This window comes from Narcine bancroftii, chromosome 2 (assembly GCF_036971445.1).
Source record: "Narcine bancroftii isolate sNarBan1 chromosome 2, sNarBan1.hap1, whole genome shotgun sequence".
Taxonomy (NCBI): Eukaryota; Metazoa; Chordata; class Chondrichthyes; order Torpediniformes; family Narcinidae; genus Narcine; species Narcine bancroftii.
In genome coordinates, this window is record NC_091470.1 from 274,633,410 (window position 1) to 274,657,055 (window position 23,646).

A 23,646-nucleotide genomic window follows, 5' to 3' on the forward strand; every position below is an offset into this window, starting at 1 on the left:
CTATCCATTAAGTGGGGTGATGGGTACAAGAATTTGATCATGTTACAGCTTTACAAGATGAAGTGGATGGAGTTGAACAAGAAAGTCTGCAGTCACTGTGATTAGTTTACACTCCTCATACCTCTGTCTCCTTTCCTTCAGCTCTTCACCCTCTTCCCTCTCCATTCAGAAAGCTATCCCCTCCCCCATGACCTCAGTTTGTTTTCTCTTGTGTTCTCTCTCCCATATATACTAATGATCTCTTTCATGTGGGTCTGTGCTCCTTTCCCCACTATTTTATTCAGATGCCTGTCTGCATTTTGCTCATACCTTGATGAAGGGTTCAGGGCCAAAACTTTGGTTATGTATCTTTATCTTTGCTACATAAAGAATGCTGTATGACTTGCTCAGTTTCTCTGGCAATTTTGTGTAACAAAAAAAAAGATGAAGATGAAATTAAACGAAGAATATTGTGTGCACCCCTGCTATGGGAAGGATGTGATTAAGTGAGAGAGGCTGTAAGAATGTTACCAGAACTGGAGGGCTTGAATTACAAGGAGAGTCTGCATAGGATGGGACTGTTTTGCCAGGATTTGAGGCCAAAGAGTGACATTACAAAGGTTTATGAAACAATCCGGGGTATAGGTAAAGTTTTTTTCTAGAGTAGAGATATCAAAAACTAGAGAGCATGGGTTAAGCTAAGAGGAGAAAAGTTTAAATGGAACCTGAGGGGTAAATTTTTCAGATAGATGGGAGTGGGTATATGGAACAAGTAGTAGAATTGGGCACAATTACAACACTTAAAAGGTATTTGGAAAGTTTTATGAATAGGAAAGCTTTAAGAGCAATATCAATACAAATGTAAGCAAATGAATCTAACTCAGCAAGGCAACCTGGTGGGTATGGTTGAGATAGACCGAAGGCCCTGTTCTATGCTGCCTAACTCTGACCTGACTCAATGGTTAATTGTGTTTTCTTATTTGAGTGGAACATCTTTTTAGGCTTTGTACTAAATAACTGGAGGAACAATTAATTAATTTGAGACTTAAACAATGCAAAATAAGGAAATTCACATGATGACATTAACAGATGCACAAACCAAAAGGAAATGTGGTTTACTGTTTCCACATCACTTGTGCAAGGTTGCTTAATGCAATTATTTTCTCAAACAGTTTTTACTCGGAAATTTTACAGGTTATTCCTTATTTTTGGTAAGTTCTTGTTGCACCTGAACACTGCTCATAATAATATATGGTCACATTAATTCTTAACTTATCTAGAAAATTAAAATACCAACATATAGCCAAAAGCTAGTGCAATTAAATACCAGTATATTTGGTATATGTTATCAAAACTAGTGACATTAAGCAAGGCCTTGAGCTAAATCCCATTAGTTTACTTTCATTGTTAAATTGTTATAAATTTTGCATTCATTTACTCTCTGACAGTTTTGTTTTAGTATCGCTTGTTGACTTATAAAATCTTGATTTTTTTTGTATCTGATAAATGCAGGTTAGTAATGAATTGGCCTTTTTTCCCTGCAATTAATACATTTATTGTTCCGATTTGAATTTTTTTGTACATTGTCGTCTTCCATTGTCTTTTTTGGAAAATTTCTTGTAATAAATCACCAGCCCTGCCTTCACATTCCAATAGGTTAAATATTTAAGCATACTCTGTATGCCATTTTTCTTTGAAACCTAATTTGCACAGTTAGAATATGTGTCAGAGTAAAATTCTGATCAGGTAATTTTTCAAAAGGCATTGTCATTGTACACACAAATTATGAAATACCTAAAATTCCCTTGTTTATCCAATATGAGTATTATGAACTGAATAGTTGTACATGTATTTTTAACTGGTAACTGCAGTGACATAATTCTTGTTATTTTTCTATCTATATGAAATGATATTTCTATTGCAGACATTGATGATGTTCTTTCACATATTTATAGTACTTGAAAGTCTTTACATACACGTAAATAACTTAATGTTTTCCTCTTGTATTTCAGGCTTCATCATAAAAACATAGCAAGAAAAAAAAATGGGTCCTTTGGACATTTTGAAGTAATGGCAAATTGAAAGATTTTATCTGCTACTGGATATAAACTAGTTCCACTTCCCATTTTATAAACAGAATGGCAGGTTTTAAACGAGGATATGATGGAAAAATTGCTGGGCTATATGATTTAGATAAAACATTGGGCAGGGGTCATTTTGCTGTTGTGAAATTAGCACGTCATGTTTTCACTGGAGAAAAGGTAGCAGTGAAAGTCATCGATAAAACAAAACTTGACTCTGTTGCTACAGGGCATTTGTTCCAGGAAGTCCGATGCATGAAACTGGTGCAGCATCCCAACATTGTCCGCTTGTATGAAGTAATTGACACTCAAACAAAACTTTATCTTATCCTGGAATTGGGAGATGGAGGTGATATGTTTGATTACATCATGAAGCATGAAGATGGTCTCAGTGAAGATCAAGCAAAAAAATACTTTGCACAGATTGTACATGCAATATCTTATTGCCATAAGTTGCATGTTGTTCACAGAGATCTGAAGCCAGAAAATGTGGTTTTCTTTGAACATCAAGGAATTGTAAAACTTACAGATTTTGGGTTTAGCAACAAGTTTCAACCTGGAAAGAAATTAACAACAAGCTGCGGGTCACTTGCATATTCAGCACCAGAAATTCTGCTTGGAGATGAATATGATGCACCTGCAGTAGGTAGGTTCATTTTAAATATGTGCTTTAAAGACATATTTTATTGTAATTTGAAAATCAATAACTATCAACAATTGTTCAATCTCGATTTGGATGCATTGCTAGTATTTGAAAGAAACCTATGACTTCATGTGGTCTTTCTTATTTTAATACAACTTGGGGCCTACTCCACAAACCTTTTTTTTTCCTGATAATAAATGGGTAACAATTTATGTAGAATTATACATTTCAATTTTTTACATCAACTATATCTCACACCTCAAAAGTTATATAAGAGTGAATTGTAAATCTCAAATATGTGTTTTAGATGTTGCATAGAGATTGGAAGTTATATAGATTCTACCTAGTTGTGCATGAATTTGGATAAATTTGGGAGAATATTAACAAAAATTATGGGGGTGGACCTCCCTCTTGATCTGCAATGTTCCTTTTAGGGAATTTGTCTGTCATGAATGTTAACTGCCGAAAGTGTTTCCAAATTTATTAAGATCACTTTGGCAGAGGGGACGTGGCAAGATGGCGTAGAGTCTACACGTGCAATCTCGACCTCTCTGGCCAGACTTTTAAATACCTCTTTTTTAACCCTTTGTTTCCAACTTTTAAAATTTTAGTTTAAAGTATTAAGGAATTATTATGGCCACTAATGGTAAAAAGACTAAATCTCAAGTTCAAAAGAAGATACATTTTCGAAGTGCTGAAGATCTGGGGCCAAGACAACTTGAAACAGCCCCAGGCTCAATTTCTTCATTACCTAAATCCCAAGGATCGCCTGTGGAGGCTGAAAAGGAAATGCATCAGGCAGCATTACAATCTGAAGAAATCGTTTTTTTTCGCGAATGTATGAGAAAACAATAAGATGAGGGGGAAGACCAGCGGCAACTCCCTGAAGAAGTCGGGATGCCGTCGCTGGGAGTCCAGACCCGCAGTAAAACTTTTAAAATGCCTTCTGTTGAATTGCAGCAGGAGCTCCAGTTATCTTGTTCTGCCACCATGTCAGAGAGAGCAGAGGTGAGATTTACTGATTTTCAATGTATGCAATTGAATGCAGTTATTCAACCTATGTTGACATCTTTAATGATGGAGATGGTTCAAATGAATGCTGGTATAAGTTAAGACACGTGTGGATGCATCTTATGAAGAATTTAAAAAATTTCAGACTGCTTTTTTGGACTGGAAACAACAAGTGACTTCTAACACAGAAAAAGTGTTGAAGGTGGAAAAATCAGTCATAGAATTAGGAGATAGTGAGAAGGAGCTAGAAAAAAAAATAGATTATTTGGAAAATCAAAGCAGAAGGAATAATGTGAAAATTGTTAGTTTGCCAGAAGGTATAGAAGGACAAAACCCTCTTTGTTTCTTTAAAGACTGGATTCCGCAAATATTAGGGCAAGAATTTTTCTCTGGGGGATTTGCACTGGAAAGAGCCCATAGAGCTTTAAGAAGAATACCCTCAGCTGGTCAACCCCCGAGACCGGTAATAATTTGATGTCTGAGTTATTTGGATAGAGAAGCAATACTTCGACTTGCAGTACAAAACGCGAGACAGCGACAAACCCCATTATGGATTCAGAATAGTAGAGTCTTTTTTTATCCTGATCTGAGTCAAGATGTCATTCAACGTCAACGTCGATTTAATCCAGTTAAAGAAGTCTTGTGGCGTAAAGGTTATAAGTCTACTTTTTGTTACCCTGCAGTGTTGAAGGTCTTTTACGGAGACTATCAATGTAGAGCTCGTCGAAAGAATCAAAGACTTGTTGATCCAAACCAAGGCTTTTATTAGCAAAAAACAGGAGCTCTTCACAGGTGGCCGACCAGTCCGGAATAATCCGACCTGGCTAGGGACACAACCCTTTAAGGCCCAGACAATAGGTGTGCCTTAGCTCTCAGCCAATCGCTGTAAGCATAGTCTAGATACAGTAACTATATACACTATGTACATTGGTGATAGATCTGTACTATCACAATCAATTTCGGTTTTTTGAAACTGATGGTGAAGCAATGATTTTTGCTGACTCATTGCCAGATATAAGAGGTCAAAGACAAAGCCCACCATTATCTCCGAAAGAAAAATCTGGTAGTTCTGGAAACTGAAGAAATGGCAGAAATGGGAAAAATGGGAATGGAAAGAGTCCACCTCCTTCCGAAATGGGATCTTCGAGTTTGGAGTCTTTTGGATGAAAAGAAGAATTTTCTTATTTTATTTTTTCTTTTGTTATTATGATACTTGGATGTTACTGATTGTTTGGCTGGGGAGGGGGAGATTTGCACTAAGTTCTTTACTAGTCATCAGCTACTGGTGGGTGATTCACACCCAATTTTTGTTTAGGGGATTACTACCTTTTGGTAGTTTTTTTTTGGGGGGGGGATTTTTTTTTAATAGTTTTTTTCTTAGTTTTTAATTTGTGTTTTTTTTATTGGAGGGCCTATATACGTTGATTTGAGTTTTTATATAAAGATATTATTGGTATTTAGTAATAATAGTAGATATGTCGAAGTTGAGGTTTGCTACTTTTAATGTTCGAGGATTAAATAGTTAGATTAAACGTAAGCGAGTCTTGGCGTATGTTAAGAAAATGAAAATTGATATTGCCTTTTTACAAGAAACACATTTGAATGTGAAGGAAAGTGTGAAATTAAAAAGGGATTGGGTTGGGCATGTATATTTTTCTTCATTTAATTCTAGAGCTAAAGGTGTAGCAATTTTGATACATAAAAATTTATCTTTTGAATTACAATCAATGATGAAAAAGGCTGGACGTCTTCTTAAATTAAACTGTAAGATTTTTAGTGAATTTTGGACTTTACTTAATATTTATGCTCCAAATGCAGATGATGGAAGTATTTCAGATGCATTTTTATGTTTGGGTCAAGCTAATGATAATATTTTAATTGGTGGTGATTTTAATTGTGATTTGGAACCTTTATTAGATAAATCTCCGGAGAAAGTTAAAAAATCCAAAATGTCAATCCAGGTCCAAGTGTTGATGAAAGATCTTAATTTAGTAGATATTTGGAGACATCGTAATCCGACAGAGAAAGATTTTTCCTTTTATTCATCTTGACATGAATCGTTTTCAAGGATTGACTTCTTTTCAGTATCGGCACATTTACAAGGGAAAATACAACAAGCGGAATATAAAAGTAGGGTGATTTCAGATCATTCTCTGTTATATTTTACATATGAAACTTCTGAGAAAATTCAAATAGCTTATATGGAATTTATTGATTTTTTTGAAAAAACAATTTAATTTTTTTGAAAGAAAATTCTAAATCTGTTCAAAGTAAGTTTGTATTATGGGATGCAATGAAAGCCTATTTGAGAGGACAAATAATTAGTTATACTTCTAAAATAAAAAAGAATCAATTAAATCAGAGTCTTGAATTAGAGAAACAGATTGATGAGTTAGAAAAGGAATTTCAGAAAGATGTTACAGAAGATCAGAAAATAGAATTATCTAGGCTGAAATTGAAATATAATACCTTGCAATCTTATCAATTTGAATGTGTGATTAATAGGACTAAACAACGATATTACGAATGGGGAGAGAAAGCACACAAGGTATTGGCATGGCAATTAAAGAAAGAACAGATATCGAAGACTATTAATGCTGTTAGACGGAACTCTCTTATTACTTAAACCTCGTGAAATTAATGATGAATTTTATAAGAAGTTATATACATCTGAAGGAAAACAGGAAACTGGATTGATTGATTTTTTTTTAATCACAGTTGAATTTACCGATAGTAGAGGATGGAGATATACAGGAGTTAGAAGAACCATTTACTGATTCGGAAATTAAAATGGCTATGCTGGAAATGCCAAATGGTAAATCGCCTGGTGATGATGGATTTTCGGTTGAATTTTATAAAATTTTTTATGATGATTTATCTACAGTGTTTGGGGATGTATTACATCAAGTTGGAGAACACTATGATTTACCTGAGTCTTGTTCTAGTGCATTAATTACAGTAATTCCTAAAAAAGATAGAGATCCTTTGAAGGTATCTTCATATAGACCAATTTCATTGTTAAATGTAGATTATAAAATAATAGCTAAAGTATTAGCGAATAGATTGGCTAAATTTTTACCAAAGTTGATTCATATTGATCAAACAGCTTTTATAAAGAATAGATATGCTTCAGATAATATTTTGCAAGTGATTAGTTTGATTAATAGATTTCGACAATCCTTAGATGCAGAAAAAGCATTTGATAGAGTTGAATGGAATTTTTTGTTTAAAGATTTGGAGAAATTTAAGTTTGGTCCTTTTATTGGTTGGATTAGGGCTCTACATAGTAAACCGGTAGCTAGAGTATTGACGAATCGTTTGATTTCGGAATCTATTAAGTTAACTCGATCAACTCGCCAAGGTTGCCCTTTATCACCAGCTTTGTTTGCATTAATGATTGAACCTTTAGCACAGTTGATAAGACAAAATACACAGATACAAGGTATGAAAGTTTTAGATGAGGAGTATAAAATTAATTTATTTGCTGATGACGTATTGATGTATTTAATAAATCCAGCTCAGTCACTTTTGCATTTGAAGGCATGTTTAATACAATATGGATGTCTTTCTGGATATAAAGTTAATTGGGAAAAAAGTGAAATATTACTGGTAAGTGAAGGAGATCATTCAGTTTATAAGAATATTATTAATTTGAAGTGGACTGATCGAATTAAATATCTGGGTATAATTTTGAATGTTAATTATCAATCTTTATATAAATTAAATTATGCTCCGTCAATGAAAAAAGTTAAAACTGATTTGATTAAATGGAAAGATTTACCTATTAATTTAATGGGAAGGATAAATACAATTAAGATGAATATCTTTCCGTGTATACAATATTTGTTTCAATCTATTCCGTATTTACTTGACAAAATTTTTTCGAGATTTAAATAAAATGGTTAGGGAGTTTTTATGGAGGGGTATATTTGAATATACCCCTTTGAATAAGTTAACTTGGAAATATGAGTTAGGGGGATTACGTTTACTACATTTTCAAAATTATTATGAGGCAGCCCAACTTAAATTTATTACTTCATTGATGGATTTGGTGCGGCCTCCTAGTTGGACTAAAATTGAGATGGCAAATATTTCTGAATTTGAAATACATCAATTTTTGTTTAGGTGGACTATGAATTTGTTACAACAATATAATGTGCCTATACTAAAACATTTAATGAAGTTGTGGATAAAGAAAAATAAAATTATAGGTTCCAGGGGTAAATTATTGGCTTTTACTCTGTTGTATAATAATCAACTTATTTCTTTTTCAATACATAATCAAAGTTTATTGCATTGGAGATTTAAAGGTGTGAAAAATTTGGGAGATTGTTATCTCTTAATCAGATGAGGGAAGATTTTGGTATTGATAAGAATTCTTTATTTCTTTATTATCAAATTCGACCTTTGGTAAAATGTATGTTTGGTAGAGATATGATTTTACCTAAAATGACTAAATTTGAGAGTTCTCTTATGAAGGTACCAGAGAAGGGTTATATTTCATTTATGTATCAAATATTACAGGATGGTATGGATAAAAAGGGTTGGGATAGATCTAAAATTAAATGGGAAGCGGATATTGGTTTTACTTTTTCTGAAGAGGATTGGTTAGATATTTGTTATTATAATGTAACTAGATTGATAAATGCATGTTATGCAATGATGAATTACAATTTTTTACATCAATTATATTTGACACCTGAAAAATTTAAAAAATATGGTTTTAATGAATCAGATTTGTGTTTTAGATGTGGTGATACGGTTGGAACTTTTTTTTCATGCTGTTTGGTCATGTATACATATACAATATTTTTGGAAGAAAATTCAATTGTTTTTAGAATATCTGTATAAGATTAAAATAGTTTTAGATCCAACAGTATTTTTATTGGGTAGTTTGCAACCTCTGAAAGGCTTGGGATTAGATAAGTTTCAGCTTGCTTTTGTATATTTAGCTTTATCCGTAGCAAAAAATGTATTGCTAGTACGTGGAAAGATACAAATATGATTGATATTAATAGATGGCATAATGAGATGAAATATTGTTTAATAATGGAAAAAAATTACTTATGTTTTGCATGATAATTATAATTTTTTATTAATAAGTGGCTGTTATACTCGGAATATTTACATTTCAATTTATATTGATTAGATTTTAATATGTATATTTAACTTTTTTAAATATTCTTTCTTTTTTCTTTTTTTATGGCTCTCCTTTGGAGAGTTGGCTGAAGGGGGGATCTTTTCTTTTTTATATATAAAAAAAAATGTTCATGTTTAATTGCTGTATATGTCATCTTATTTGTTTTTTGAACTAATAAATAAAGTTTAAAAAAAAAGATCACTTTGGCAATAGCCAGGAAATGTATAGTGGTAACATAGAAAACTAATTCTCTCTTGCATGTTGATTGTTGGAATATGGAAATGCAAATTTGTATACCCCTGGAGAAAATTACTTATAATCTTAGAAATGAATATAACATGTTCATAGATATTTGGCAGTCTTGTTTGAATTATTTAAATGCCTGGGTAGTTCAGATTATTTATTAAATATTTTATATTTAATTTTCATCCCTTATTAGGAATTTAATATTTTTAAAATTGTATTAAATGTTGTGCCAGCTCTTTAATCCTTTTCCTCTTTTTTTCTTCTTCTCCCTCTCTGGCCAATGTTTCTTTTCTTTTCTCATAAGGTATGGAGGAGTTATTTCTAGGCTTAATGTGCATTTTAATGATTTTTTTGTGTATTTATATACACGTTCATTTCTCTCTCTCTCTCTATTTATTTTTATATATATATATATATAAATATATAAAAACTAAATAAAATCTAAAAAAAAAAGGGGAACAATTTAATAAATGCAGAATTCCAGGAAATATTTCTGACCATGAAAGATAATCAGCAAACATCAAACTTTGGTGATTGGTAATTACTAGTCTCACATAACACAAAATATTGGGCATTGCTGCAAGCAAAAATTACCCAACTCCGCTTTTAATAGTTTTAAATCTAAAGTGATTAATTTTGTTCCCAAAAATTGATAGAAGTGCGTAACAGTGAAAATAATGTTGGAGATCTAAAGAGATTTGCCAATTCATGTCTTTGAAATGTCATATTCTGGTATGGAAAATAAGAAGGTAGAGAAATGCTAGCTTTTTTATTTATCTAGAGGACTAGAATACAAAGCATGTTCTATTCAAATCATATTTGGGAAAAAAATGAGGTTCTGATCACTTCACCTCATGGTGATGATGCAATATTGGTTTCCCTGGATGTAATGTGGATTAACTGAGACTAAATAAAATATACACAAATACAGTCTCTGGAATTTGGATTTAAGCATTGAAAGTGTGATGGGAAAACTAACAGATAACTATGCTGTTCTGGCTGTGTCTGGTGTTTGGTGTAATCCAGCTCTTTTTAGAGATGTTTGGAAACATTTGATCATAAATGAGATTAGAATTTGAAACTTTTCTGTAAACATAAATTGATACTAATTCTCTTGGTAATCTTAAACAGAAAGCAATAAAATACAAAGGCAGGTTATCTGGAATTAGGTCACAGATGCATTGTGATTCTATTGAATGGAAGACCTGGCTCTCCATCTCCCAAGTTCCTATAAGGTCTTGCATCAAGCCAAACTCCCTGCTTTTGTAACATACAGTTGCTACCTTGTCATCCCTAGAAAATCTATCTGAAATTATTTTTCTGCACCACATTTTCTCCTTCCAATATTTAAAACCATATTGATGATGCTTCTTGACTTAGCATTTTTCATGATTAAGATGCCCCAGTCCCCTAATACTTTTAAAAAATAGCTAAAGAAGGTAACAAGTAATTTTTTTTGGAGGGAGCATGAACATCCTTTGATTTATAAAGGGACAAAAACAGGGTCCCCAGGCCTGCACCCCCCACCCCCCGACTCCAGTTCAACCTTGGCCTAGGCCAGAGCCGCTACCACCTCTGACACTAGCAGTTGCTCCCACTGCCCATCTCCTATTACTACTACCTCCCCACCACTCTTCCCTCACACCTCCCCTTGACCCCACTCCTCCACTCCTTTGAGCCCCCCTTCTCACCCCTCTGAACCCCTCAGCCCTCTACCCTCCTCTGATCCTCTACAATCCCCTAACCTCTGCTCAAACCCCTTCCGGGTTTTCACTATTCCCTTTGTCCTTCCCTGAGACAAAATGCAAGGCCTTGAGCTAAATCCCACCTTCGTCTCACTGTGTCCCATTCTGAGTTCTGTACCCACCATGATGCCAAGCTCTTCTTCCTCTGCTCCATCTCCAAAGATTCTCTAACCCTTGTTGATGACCTCTTTTCCAACCTCACATTCTCTGCCTACCCTGGATCTTTTCATCACTTGTCTCATCTATTCCAACATCACTTTCTCAGAATGCACTGCTTGCTTCTTATAATTGCATCAATCCTAACCTTACCATCAAGCCCACAGAGAAGAGTGGTGCTGCTCTACTCTGGTGGGCTGACTATCATGCTGAGCCCAGATGGCAGCTCTTGGACACCTCCGCTTTCTTAACCCTTGAGCAGGAACCCCACCAAAAACCATCAGGTCACCATTTCCTGCATAATCAATGATCTCATCACTTCTGAAGATCTCCTTTCCACCGTCTCCACCTCATTACTTCCCAACCCAAACTGTTTGTTTCTACTTCCTACCCAAAAAGCACAAACCTAATTGCCCCAGTAAGCTCCTTTACTACCAAATTCGTGTCATCACATTTCCACTCCATTTTGTCCCCCTTGGGTTGGTCCCTTCATACTTACACTCATGATACCTCGCATACTTTCCACCACTTTAACAATTTTCAGTTCCCCAGCCTTCACGACTTGACTTTTCACCATATAGATCAAGTCCCTGTACACTTCATTCCCCCATAAGGAAGGCTTCAGGATGCTAGGATTGTTCCTGAATAATAGCCATCTCCACAACTTCTTCGATTCTTCTCAGTTTCTCCAGATAAAAGGGTGGCACAGTTGGTGTAGCGCCTTTACAGTGCCAACAATCGGGACCAGACTGGGGCTCGAATCCTGCGCTGTCTATAGAGAGTTTGTATGTTATTCCCATGTCTGCATCAGTTTTCTCCAGGGACTCCGGTTTCCTCCAACCGTTCAAAACATACTGGGGTGTAGTTTAATGGGGTGTCAATTGGGTGGCATGGACTCGTAGGCCGAAATGGCCTGGTTCCTTACTGTATGACTAAATTTAATTTAATTTAAATTTAAAATTTAAACTTAAAGGTACTCGTATGGGCCCCAGATATTCCTGCCTTTTTATTAACTATGTCAAACAATCCATATTGCAAATGTACACAAGCAACGCTCCCTAACTCTTTCTCCACCATCTTGGTGCTGCACCCTAAGCCCACAATGAACCTGTCAATTTTATCAACTTCACTGCCATCTTCTATCTTGCCTTTAAATTCACTTGGTCCATCTCCGGTACCTCTCTTCTCTTTCTCGATCTCTCTGTCTCCCTCTCAGGAGACAGACTATTTACAGATAGCTTTTACAAACATACCGACTTGCAGTTAACTCTTCCCACCCAGTCTTGTGTAAGGATGCAATTCCTTTCAATTCATCCATTTCTACTGAATTTGTTTCCATAATGAGGCTTTCCACTCCAGAACATCTGAGATCCTCCTTCTTCAGTAAACGTGGTTTCTCGTCCACATCTCCTACATTTTCCACACATCTGCCGTCACTGCATTCCCCTCATCCGTCAGACATAACAGGGATAGGGTTCCCCTCGCTCGCACCTACTACCCCTCTAGCCTCCGTATCCAATATATTATTCTCTACTCTTTCCTTACCCTCCAACGGGATTCCACTACCAAACACATCTTCCCTTCTCTGCTTTACATAAGTTGTTCTCTCCAGGACTCCTCCCTCCACGTTCCTTCTGTTATGAGCCCAGAGAACCCCAAAACCCAGCAATAATAGATATTCACCAAGACAAATGGTTACTTAAACAAAAGTTGCTTTAAATTATCTTTAAACGTGAAAATAAAATCACAAAACTAACCTAACGCAACTCCATTTTAATTCTAAGCGCGCGTGTGTGTAAGTTCAGAAAAGTTCGTTGCTTCACAGTCCAGTCTCACTTCTCATTCCTCCAAGTTCACTGGTTGCAGGCATTTCTTATACTGTGCACAGAATTTAACATTTATAAAGTTCACCAGGCTTTGGTGCTTGAAAGGTGAATGGTTCAGGAAGGTTCTTGTCGGTTTTCAGAGAGAGACTTGTTGTTCCAGGACATCCACAACTGATGTACTTCCATCAGCCACTTCAGTGTCTTGCTGAAGAAACTTGCTCCTTCAGGTTCTCCAGATGATACTCTTTCTTTCAGGTCACTACAGAGTTCTTTTTTGTTTCTCTTATTCCAAGTGAAATATGAGCCAGCCAGTCCTTTCCTCTTGCATGAACCACAAGGGCTTTGACCAGGTCATCTTCCAAATGGGCTTTCCATAAGCTTGCCAGCTTGTCCTGTTCCAGTCCCAGCTGCTTCTGTGTAGAAGTGATCTCTCTTTCTCTCTCTCTCTCTCTCTCTCTCTCTCAGAGAAAACCTATTTGACTCTGCTTGCAAAACCACATGACCCTCTTAGAACAACAAGCTCTCTTCCACACAGAAGGCGGCTCCGACAAGCTCTTTCATCTGTTGCCTTTTTGTAAACATCAATCAATTAGTAAAGTCTCTTGATCAAAGCTCCATAAAAGCTGTGGAGCTGATAGGTCTAGAAGGGGGCAGAGCTCCAGTATTTTAAATAAGATCTGTTTTAAAGTGGTTTTTATGTGACCTACTCTAACAAACCTTTCCTAATTTATCTCCCAAAAACATATCTATATACTCTGTCACACTTCGCACTAATTGTCTCCCTTTCCCTACCTTCACCCCGCCCCCCACCCCCTGCCCCAGCACTTATCACTGAAACACAAATGCTGCACTTGCACCTTCACTTCCAATATTGTCATTCAGGGCCCCGATAGCCCTTTGAAGTGAGGCACCACTTCATCTACAAAGATCATTTACCTCATCCAGTGTTTCTGGTACAGAGTCCTCTACATTGACGAGACTGGACACAGATTGGAGGATCACTTCGTTGAATTCCTTCGCTCTACCTGCCTCCAATTTCCCCCTTGTTTCCCCAACCCCCCACCTGTTACCCACACCTTTCCTCTAGATTCCCACCCCTTGCATTCTTCCTCCTCTGGTTCTTTATAGCTTACGTTTTTCCATTTTCTTGCCCATCGTACCTATATTCATATGCCAGCCCAAGTTTCTTACCTGTCCTCTGCCCCCGCCAACCTTTTTATTTGGGCTTCTGCGCTTGATATTCCTGATGAAGAGCTACTGCTTTCCATGGATGCTGCCAGGCTCGCTAAGTTCCTGCAGCATATTGTGTGTTGCACAGGTACCTAAATCTAGTTACGTATAAGGTAAGACCTATATCTTTGTAACTAAATGGTCCATTTGTACATCCTTGCATACTGCAGTAAAACTGGATATTCCAATCATTTGGCTTCTGACTGACCAGGTAATTTTTGCCACACCTTCTATCCAATTGCCAGAACTCTGGTTCCAGTGCTTCCTTTAGTATATCAAGTTCACTGTAAATTTATTATAAATGTGTAATTTTTTTAAGCAAAAATGAATGAAAAGTGCATTGGAATATGAATCAAATCATATCTCATAGTGTGGGCAATTGGCTAATCTGACACCACTAAAGTCCCAAGTATGCTGGATTAATGGAGTTTTATTGTAGCCCTTTTATAATTGGGGAAGATGCTGGTAACAGACCCACAGTATTTCACATATTTCTCCTGCGCAGCCTTGAATGGGCAATCTCTGGAATTTGGAAACTATGGTGTTACTCCAGTCCAAACTTTCCAATATTGGAAGACATCTGCCACACATGGTCCATTCCCCTATTGTATCTGGATCTACTTGAAGACGATTTAATATTCCTAAGGTACCAAATACCACGTGTATTTATTATCTTGTATCTTCAAGTACCGACATTTTGATTATTACTAAAAATGAAGAATAGTAGTCATTTCACTATGCATCAGTGCTGTCTTTGATTGCCCAATTACCTTACTTAGCAGCAAAGTCATGACACACACTGACTGAACTTAACTCCATCAAAAATAATCAATCTCTTTGGTGAATTTGGAAAGATTTTGAGAAGTAGTGTTAAGATTTCTTGATTTATTTTTTTAATCCCTCTGAGAAATCTCATGTAGAATAGTGGTTTTACAAACATGCCTGTTTTCTCTCCATGGTAAACAATTATTTTAGATCACTGATCACTTTCAGTCTAATCCACGATAACATCACAGTTATTAAATCTCTCCTGATGCATGTCACTTAAAGCTAGTATTCTGTATAAAACTAATAAAATGCTGTCCGTTCCACTGATTAGTTTTGCTAATAATTGCTGATAGTGGAAGATGGTCTTGAGATATTTGGTTCTCATGAGTAAAATGTGATTTTATCTATTGTGTTTTCCTTGTGTCTTGTATATGTTACAAAATCATACTTTTGCATTGAATTAAACTGATGGCTCCTCCATCAGTTTACAAACAATAGGCAGATTCTGTCCCAGAATAATCAGAGTTTTATTGTATTGGGAGACAGTAGTGATTTGCTAAGGTGTGATCATGTCTACCAATTAATTGATCCATCCTGGTACCACAAAAATTTGAAAAATGTAGTGATGTAATCCAATAAATCTCAGAAGTATTTTGACAAGACCTCACTTTTGGCAGGCTGGTTAAAAAAAATAGAAGTCCAAGGAAGGTGGATTCAGTCGATTCAAAACTGTCTCTGTGGAAGAGGCAAAATGTTTTTGTGACTGGAAGCTTGTCAATAAGATTCCAAGACACTCCATACACTGTTCTTTGGTTTTCAGAGATGTATGTAAAGGGCAGAATATGCAAGTTATCAGAGTCAATTGTTTTATCATCTGCAGAGGAAAATTGTAGACTGTAAACAGATATAAATAATCTGTTAAGTTGGAAGAAATGTAGTTTAATAATTGAATTAGGGGAGGTGGAAGAGGGCAAGGGAATATGCAAAAAAAATATTGAGTGATATGGCAAAACAAGGCCTTGGTGTGTAAAACCACACATCTCAGAAGTGTTAGGTGAATAAAATTATCAAAGCAAGTAAGTTGCTTTCCTTTATTAGCCAACACATTATGCTGAGATCAAGTATAATACTGCTTAGACCACATTTTCAGAATGGCATTCAGTTCTGGTTAACACAACATTGAAGAAAAGAGATAACAGCTTTGAAAAAGGTGTGTTAGGGATGTATGAAAATGTTGACTGGAAGATTGTAACTATGCAGAAAGACTGGAGAAGAGGATCTCATTGGATTAATGTGCCTGCCAGGGTAGCCATTACAGTAGTGTAAGAAAATTATTTGAAGTGAACCACTAAAGTTGGTAGACACTGTGATTATAGAAAAAGCACACAGAAATGCTGAAGTAACTCAGCCAGTCTCACACCTTCCATAGGATGTAAAGCTATATTACTGATGTTTCGGGCCTGAGTCCTTCTTCAATGAATAAGCAAAGAACAGGACGGCGTCACAATAAAGGCAGAAGAATGGCAAGGGGAGGAGTCCAGACTAACAAAAGGTGTTAATAGAATATGGTAAGAGGAAAGGTGCAAATTTATTTTGGTTCTGTGAAAGGAGATCGAGGGGAAAAGGGAAGAGAGAGATCTTGGGGAAAGGTGATGGGTGAATAAGAGGGGGAGAGGAGCATTAAATGGAAAACAGAGGTCGATGTGATGCCATCCAGTTGGATGGAAAACAGAGGTCGATGTGATGCCATCCAGTTGGAGGATGTCCAGAAGGAAGATAGGTGTTGTTCTTCCAGTTTACAGGTGATCTCAGTCTGGCAGTGCATGAAACCATGGACAGACATATCAACAAGGGAATTGTACAGGGAATTGAAATTGGTGACCACTGGGAGATCCATGCTTTTGTGGTAGGTAGAGCCAAAGTGCTCAAAAAAGCAATGTTCCAGTCTGCGCCCAGTCTCTTCGATATAGAGGAGACCACATGGGAGCAACGGATGTAGTACGTGACCCCTGCAGATTTGCAAGTGAAATGTTGCTTCACTTGAAAGGACTGTTTAGGGCCCTGAATGGTGGTGAGGGAGGACATGTGGGCACAAATGGAGCACCTCCTTTGGTCACGGGTAGGTGCCAAAGGGACGATTAGTGGGGAGGGAGGAGTGGACAAGGGAGTCACGGAAGGAGCAGTCCCTGCAGAATGTGGAGAGGGGAATATGTGTCTGGTGGTGGGATCACTTAGTAGATGGTGGAAAGAAAATTATTTGTTGTGGATTAATTGCTTGGAGATTGTCATTACTAAAAGTGTGTTTATCTCTGATTCTTTCTTTCTTTGGCTTGGCTTCGCGGACGAAGATTTATGGAGGGGGTAAAAAGTCCACGTCAGCTGCAGGCTCGTTTGTGGCTGACCAGTCCGATGCGGGACAGGCAGACACGATTGCAGCGGTTGCAAGGGAAAATTGGTTGGTTGGGGTTGGGTGTTGGGTTTTTCCTCCTTTGCCTTTTGTCAGTGAGGTGGGCTCTGCGGTCTTCTTCAAAGGAGGCTGCTGCCCGCCAAACTGTGAGGCGCCAAGATGCACGGTTTGAGGCGTTATCAGCCCACTGGTGGTGGTCAATGTGGCAGGCACCAAGAGATTTCTTTAGGCAGTCCTTGTACCTTTTCTTTGGTGCACCTCTGTCACGGTGGCCAGTGGAGAGCTCGCCATATAATACGATCTTGGGAAGGCGATGGTCCTCCATTCTGGAGACGTGACCCATCCAGCGCAGCTGGATCTTCAGCAGCGTAACAGCCATTTATTAGCAGGCTCTAATATTATTAGAAACCATTCTTGTAATTCAAGGGTATATTTAATAAACAAATATTTTCATTACCTTGGTGATCAGAAAAACTCGCCCTTTCTGATCTTTGAACCATTTTTCTAAAGCCTACACAAAAGTTGAAAGTGCATGTGTGTTATAAATGATTTTTTTTCTCTTTGATCTTGGAACTTATAATTAAGTATATCTGGATCCACAATTAGCCACATTTGGTTATTGTGTTTACATCTTTGTCTTCTAATTTTGCTTGACATCTTGCATTTAACTTGGTGGATTTGTAGATTTGTCTGCTGCAAGAAATTAAAATGGGGAGTTGATTGTCTTCTATTTTTAATTAATAATTTAGCTGTGTAAATTGGAAGGTCCCTCGTTCATTTACCAAAATGCTTTCACAGCTGATCTTGGCCTGTGTTATTGGTGGGCATGAAAAGTAGAAGGGAAATATTGCTTTTTGGTAATCCTTGGTAGTTGTGCATTTAGGTTCCAGTTTAGCATGCCAGCATTAAAAAGCCCAAGACCTAGAAGGCAGCTTTTGGAATATGGTAACTTGGATGTCCATGCTATGGAAGGGAAAAGGAAGTGGTTATGTGAAATTTGATAAATAACTAATTTATTCAAATGAGATAGGATTCAGTATGTGCCACACAGTATGGATAAGTGAATTTCAGAATCTTCAAATTTTCAGTTGAGGAAATTCACCTTGGTGCATATGTTAGAATTCCAAAGTGTGTAATTTTTTTTGAGATGCTGGAGAAACTCAGCTGGTCTCATAGCATTCCTATGGATGCTTCGAGACTGGCTGAGTCCTCCTATGGACACTGAGAGACTGACTGAGTTCCTCCAGCTCTTCTATGGGTGCTTCACTCCAATCTTAGCGACTGCAGATTTTTGTGTTTCAATCTTTGATTGAGGCATTGTTAAAGGTGTGATTGGAACGTACTATAGATTCTTTTTCATTTAGTGAGAGCTTTTGTGCTATATCACTGTCCTAACTTGTTAAGATGCCATGGGTGTTTTTGACTGCATACCTAAAAAGGAAAGAATGCTGAACATAACAAACATATCCTGTTGTTCTACATTTTTAACATATTCAAAAATATACCTCCCTTTTTTGTATGACAGTTATATTTAGTCATTTTTTTTGTATTCAGTGCTCAGTTTTTAATGCTGAAACATTTGGTGTCCTATTGTCATTGCCATATTTTCACTCGTATAACGCACACATGCATATAATGCACACATGCATATAATGTGCAGAAAATGATATAAATTGTGTAAAAAATACAATTTATATCACACAAATATACTGCATGGGCCTTGTATTCTATATTCTGAGTGACAAAAGCAATTTGCATTTAAATGAGACATGAGACAAAGCACATGCCAGTATCTTGGCCACCTGCAATTAACACCCAATCAATTTACCCAGAAGTGTCGATTGCCCATTATTATAAGGCCATTTCATGTCAGGCCTCCACCTGGAAGCTGGCTATGAGTAGATTGAAAACTTAAAACTTGCCTTTCAGACCGGTGTTGTAGTGCCACCCATCAAAAATACTACGTAGCAGAGCAATGGCTGTTTTCCCTATCCATAATCCCCCAATAAACTGGAACTGCTCTTTGGTTCCCAGACCAGTTCTAGCTGCGTGGAGAATTATGGGTAATTATGGGTTGAGCTGCAGAGAACGGCCCCGAAGGCCAAAGTGGCCTGGTGAGGCTGTCACGGCCCGCACTGGCCAATCACTGCTGCCCCAATGCTCATGCCCGCCGCCCCTGGCTTAAGAGGGGTGAGTGGGAAGATGGGTCACGGGTTGACGGCATCATCAGCCCACCCCTAACCAGCCACTTGTAGCGGCTGTACATTCAGGTCAGGCGACGGAGCTCTGTGCTCCGCTGATTATCCTTCCCTGAGAAGGATTGGAATCAGCGCCTCGGAGTCGGCCACAGTGCATTCAGAAAGGTACGTCTTTAGCCGTAAGGGCGAAGAATCTCTACCTTTAAAGACAGGAATCAGTTAAATAGATCAAAGACAGGCTTTAGAGTTAAGCAGGATTTTAATTCTAATGTCTCAACTCAGAGGCAGTTGATATGTTGATCTCTTCCCTCAAGGGTAGGTCTGGGTAATTAATATTGATAAGGTGCCCTATCCAGAATGTTCTGTTTATAGGAATACCATGGCAATCAGTGCAAAGAGATATTCCCAATGTCAAAGTTTTACATGCCCACTGTAAATTGTGTGCGTTCTTTCATTGCTCCTATTATATTTTCATGCTCACCATAATATTCCCACACTCACTATACATTGCCAGCGCATCTTTCCCACGGCCACTATATATTGTGTGCGTTCTTTCAATGCCACTATTATATTCCCATGCTCACTATACATTGCCAGCATGCCTTTCCCATGACTGCTATTTGTGCACATTCTTTCAGCATGTAAAAAAATATTCTTGTATAGCGCGTGCACATAACTTGCGGGGGGTGTTTGGTTTGTAAACTACCCATATAATGGGTGCGTTATGTACATGCTGGCAGATTAAAAATTAAGCGTGGAATGCTGCTATCCCTTTCTTCATCTTAATCAAGTTACCATTTCTTCTCAACACAAGTAATTGTATTCAAACTGTAAAACCTATTAGCCAAGAAAAATACTGAGCAAAATGGCTTTCATTCCATCTGTGTTGAATTGAGGTACAAGCTGTTAGCTGTTCTTGATAGTGTATTTTAAATTTTGCTTTTGCATTAAAGCCACAATATCCCTTTCTTTGGTATCAGAAACTGCTTTATAGGTGACTCGTACAGTGAGAAATTAGCCCTCCCTCCAGTTTACTATGTCTTTGCTAGCTGTCAAGTATACATTTACACTCAACTAATTTTCCGATAATTGGCCTGTTATGGGCCATGAAACGACAAATAGTTATCTAATATTTAATAAATGTGGCAACAGTATCTTCATCAACCCCTTCAGGCAGTGCATTCTAGATTTCAACTACCCTCTAGGTGGAAAAATCTTTCTGAAATCACCTCTAAATCTGGTACCCTTACATGAAACCTCTGCCAAGGGAGCAAGGTTTCTCCCTATCCACCCTACTTACATCACTACTTAATTTTGAGTGCCTCAACTCCCACTGGACCAATGTTATTTTTGTTGGGGAACATTAAAATGTTTAGTTTAAAATTAAGATGAACTATGTACCAAATTGAATTTTTACGATTCTAGGAAATGTTCTATTATTTGGAAATTATTATTTGGAAATCTGATATGGATTAAGGAATGCAAAGATGACATATCAGAATGAGATCTTGTATTCCTCTTGACAAAAGTAACATTTTACATGATAAATATTTTTTTCTGAAAATATGGAGCCCATATTTACAAAATGTAGGTTTGAAAATGTAAGATTTCAATAACTCGTCCTGGTGGGTGGTTTTCAGTTTCATAGCGATTGTTTTGAATTTGTATTTCTATTTTGATAATCTTCTCTTTCTTTTTAGGGGGAAGATGGGAGTGAGGAGTGTGGTGGGGAGCGAGGGACTAGGTTCATATACCACATGTAGTTCATCCATTATTAATTGAAATGTAATTGTGGTTTTTAAAAATTCTTAAATAAAATATTCAAAAAATGTTTTGAATGCCTCAAGCAGGTTTCTCTGTCCCCTAACTTTCCATGTTCTAAGGAAATCAAATTCAGCTGATAAAACCTCTCATAAGTGAATGTTTCATCCCAAAATCTTGGCAAATCTCCTATGCATTCTCTGTAATGCAGTTCTTCCTGTTTTGTGGTGATCAGTACTGCACTCCAATACTCCCAACTATTGGCTAAATAATTATTTCTGTAGTTAATACTATAACCTTTCTGCTCTAACATACTGTGCCCTATCTAATGAAGGCAAATTTCCCATATGCCATCTTAAACATCTTGTCTACCTGTGCTGTGGCCTTAAGTGATCCTTTGACATGTACGGCAAAGTCAACCAATAAGTTCCTCAGTACTTAATAGGATTTTACTGTTCTTTTACACTACCTAGCCGTTTTAGTCCTTCAAGAATACATTTTTTTGTCTGTCTTACATTCACAATATTGTTCTTGTCTAAGGCTACCCTCCTCGCTATAAACAGCACCAATATTTGTGCCATCTGCAAACTTGCCATTCATACCTACATTCACATCCATCTCATCAATGTGGATAGAAAGAGTCCAATTGCTAATCCCTGCAGTATACCATTGATCAAAGTATTCCAATCACAAAAACAACTTCTATTTGCCATCTATTGCCAATCCATTTTTGGGTCCATATGCCAAATACCCCTGCATCCCAAGGGTTCTTATCTTTCAGTCCAGTCTCACATGTTGAACCTGACTGATGTAGAGTACATCGACCACAAAATCTTTATCAATATCTCTTAAAATTCCGTCGAATTAGTCAGACAGGATCTCCTAACAGTGCCTTGCTAATCATCCTTTATTAATCCCTTCCTCGTCAAGTGCCAACCAACTAGCTGGAGTGTTTATGGACATTTTCAAACTCCAATTACTGTAGTCGGTGGTTCCCACCTGCTTCAAAATGGGGCCAATCATACCGGTCGGTACCCAAGAAAAGCAGAGTGAACTGCTTCAATGACAATTGCCCAAGACAACTTGCACCTATTCTCATGAAATGCTTTGAGAGGTTGGTAATGGCCAGAATTAACTTGTACCTAAGTAAAGAACTGGACCCACTGCAATTCACCAACCACCACAATCGTTCCATAGCAGATGTAATCTCACTGGCTCTCCACTCAGCTGTGGATCACCGAGATAACAGCAACACATACATTAGGCTGCTTTTCATTGATTTTTAGCTTTCAACACCTCAGTACTGGTCAGCATGCTTCAAAACCTGGACTTCCTCATCTGAAGACCACAGTTAATGCAGATCAGTAACAATGTCTCATCCTCACTGACAATACAGGTGCACCTCAAGGATGCATGCTTAGCCTACTGCTCTACTTTATACCCATGACTATGTCTAGGCACAATTCAAATGCCATATACAAATTTGCCAGTGACACCACGGTTGTCGGCAGATCACAAAGGGCAATAAGGAGTGAGATCAGCTGGTTGAGTGGTGTCACAACAACAACCTTGCACTCAGTGTGAGCAAAACTCAATGACTGATTGTGGACTTCAGGAAGGGGAAACTATGAGAACAACCAAGTCTCATCAAGGGGTTAGTAGTGGAAAGGGTAAAGAACTTCAAATTCCTGGGTGTCAACAACTCTGAAGATCTAACCTGGGGCCTTAATGTTGATGCAATCATGAAGAAGGCTCACCAGCAGCTATACTTAGTTAGGATTTTGAAAGGATTTGGTATGTCACCAAAGACCCTTTCAAATTTTTACAGGTATACCAAGGAAAGCATTCTTACTAGTTGCATCACTGTCTAGTTTGGAGGTGCCAAATACATAGGACAGGAAAAAGCTAGAGAGTTGTGAACTCATTCAGCGCCAGCAAGGACATGAGCCTTCACTCCATTAAGGACATCTACAAGAGGTGGTGTCTCAAGAAAGCAGCCTTTATCACCAAGTACCCTCACCACCTAGGCCATGCCCTCTTCTCACTGCTACCATCAGGAAGGAAGTACAGGAGCCTAAAGATGAACACCCAATGTTATAAAAACAGCTTCTTTCCCATCACATCAGATTTCTTAATGGACAATGAACCACTGACACTACCTCACTTCCTCTTTTTGCATCTGTGATGCTGCTGCCGCAAAACAATGAATTTTAGGACATGTTTATGACAATAAATTCTGATTCTAATTAGTTTTCTGCCCAATTTAAGAATGTTTTGGTTAAATGCTTTGTGCCCTTGTGAGATCTTTATCTGTTTACCTGTGTACGTTTTGAACAGTATTTTTGCACTACCAATAAGAGGTCATTCTGCCTCGCCAACAGGAAAAAGAATCTCAGGGCTGTATGTGATGCCATGTACTCTGACAATAAATCTGAACTGTTGGCTTATGCAGCAT

The 23,646-nt window shown here is 37.4% G+C and overlaps 1 protein-coding gene across 5 annotated transcripts in view; it reads left to right on the top strand.

Moving 5' to 3' along the window:
* The window catches only part of snrka (SNF related kinase a), a 66,194-nt gene that overhangs the window by 20,535 nt on the left and 22,013 nt on the right, over window positions 1-23,646 (top strand). For 3 of the 5 annotated variants that reach the window (XM_069920955.1, XM_069920956.1, XM_069920957.1), the window contains one exon: window positions 1,992-2,706. The exons of 1 other annotated variant lie outside the window; for it this stretch is intronic. In XM_069920955.1, the coding sequence (XP_069777056.1) occupies window positions 2,118-2,706 (589 nt within the window). In that variant the 5' untranslated portion in view covers window positions 1,992-2,117. Of the gene's footprint in view, window positions 1-1,991; window positions 2,707-22,744; window positions 22,846-23,646 lie in introns of those variants that run through there. One more of the 5 variants, XM_069920958.1, reaches the window with a different exon arrangement.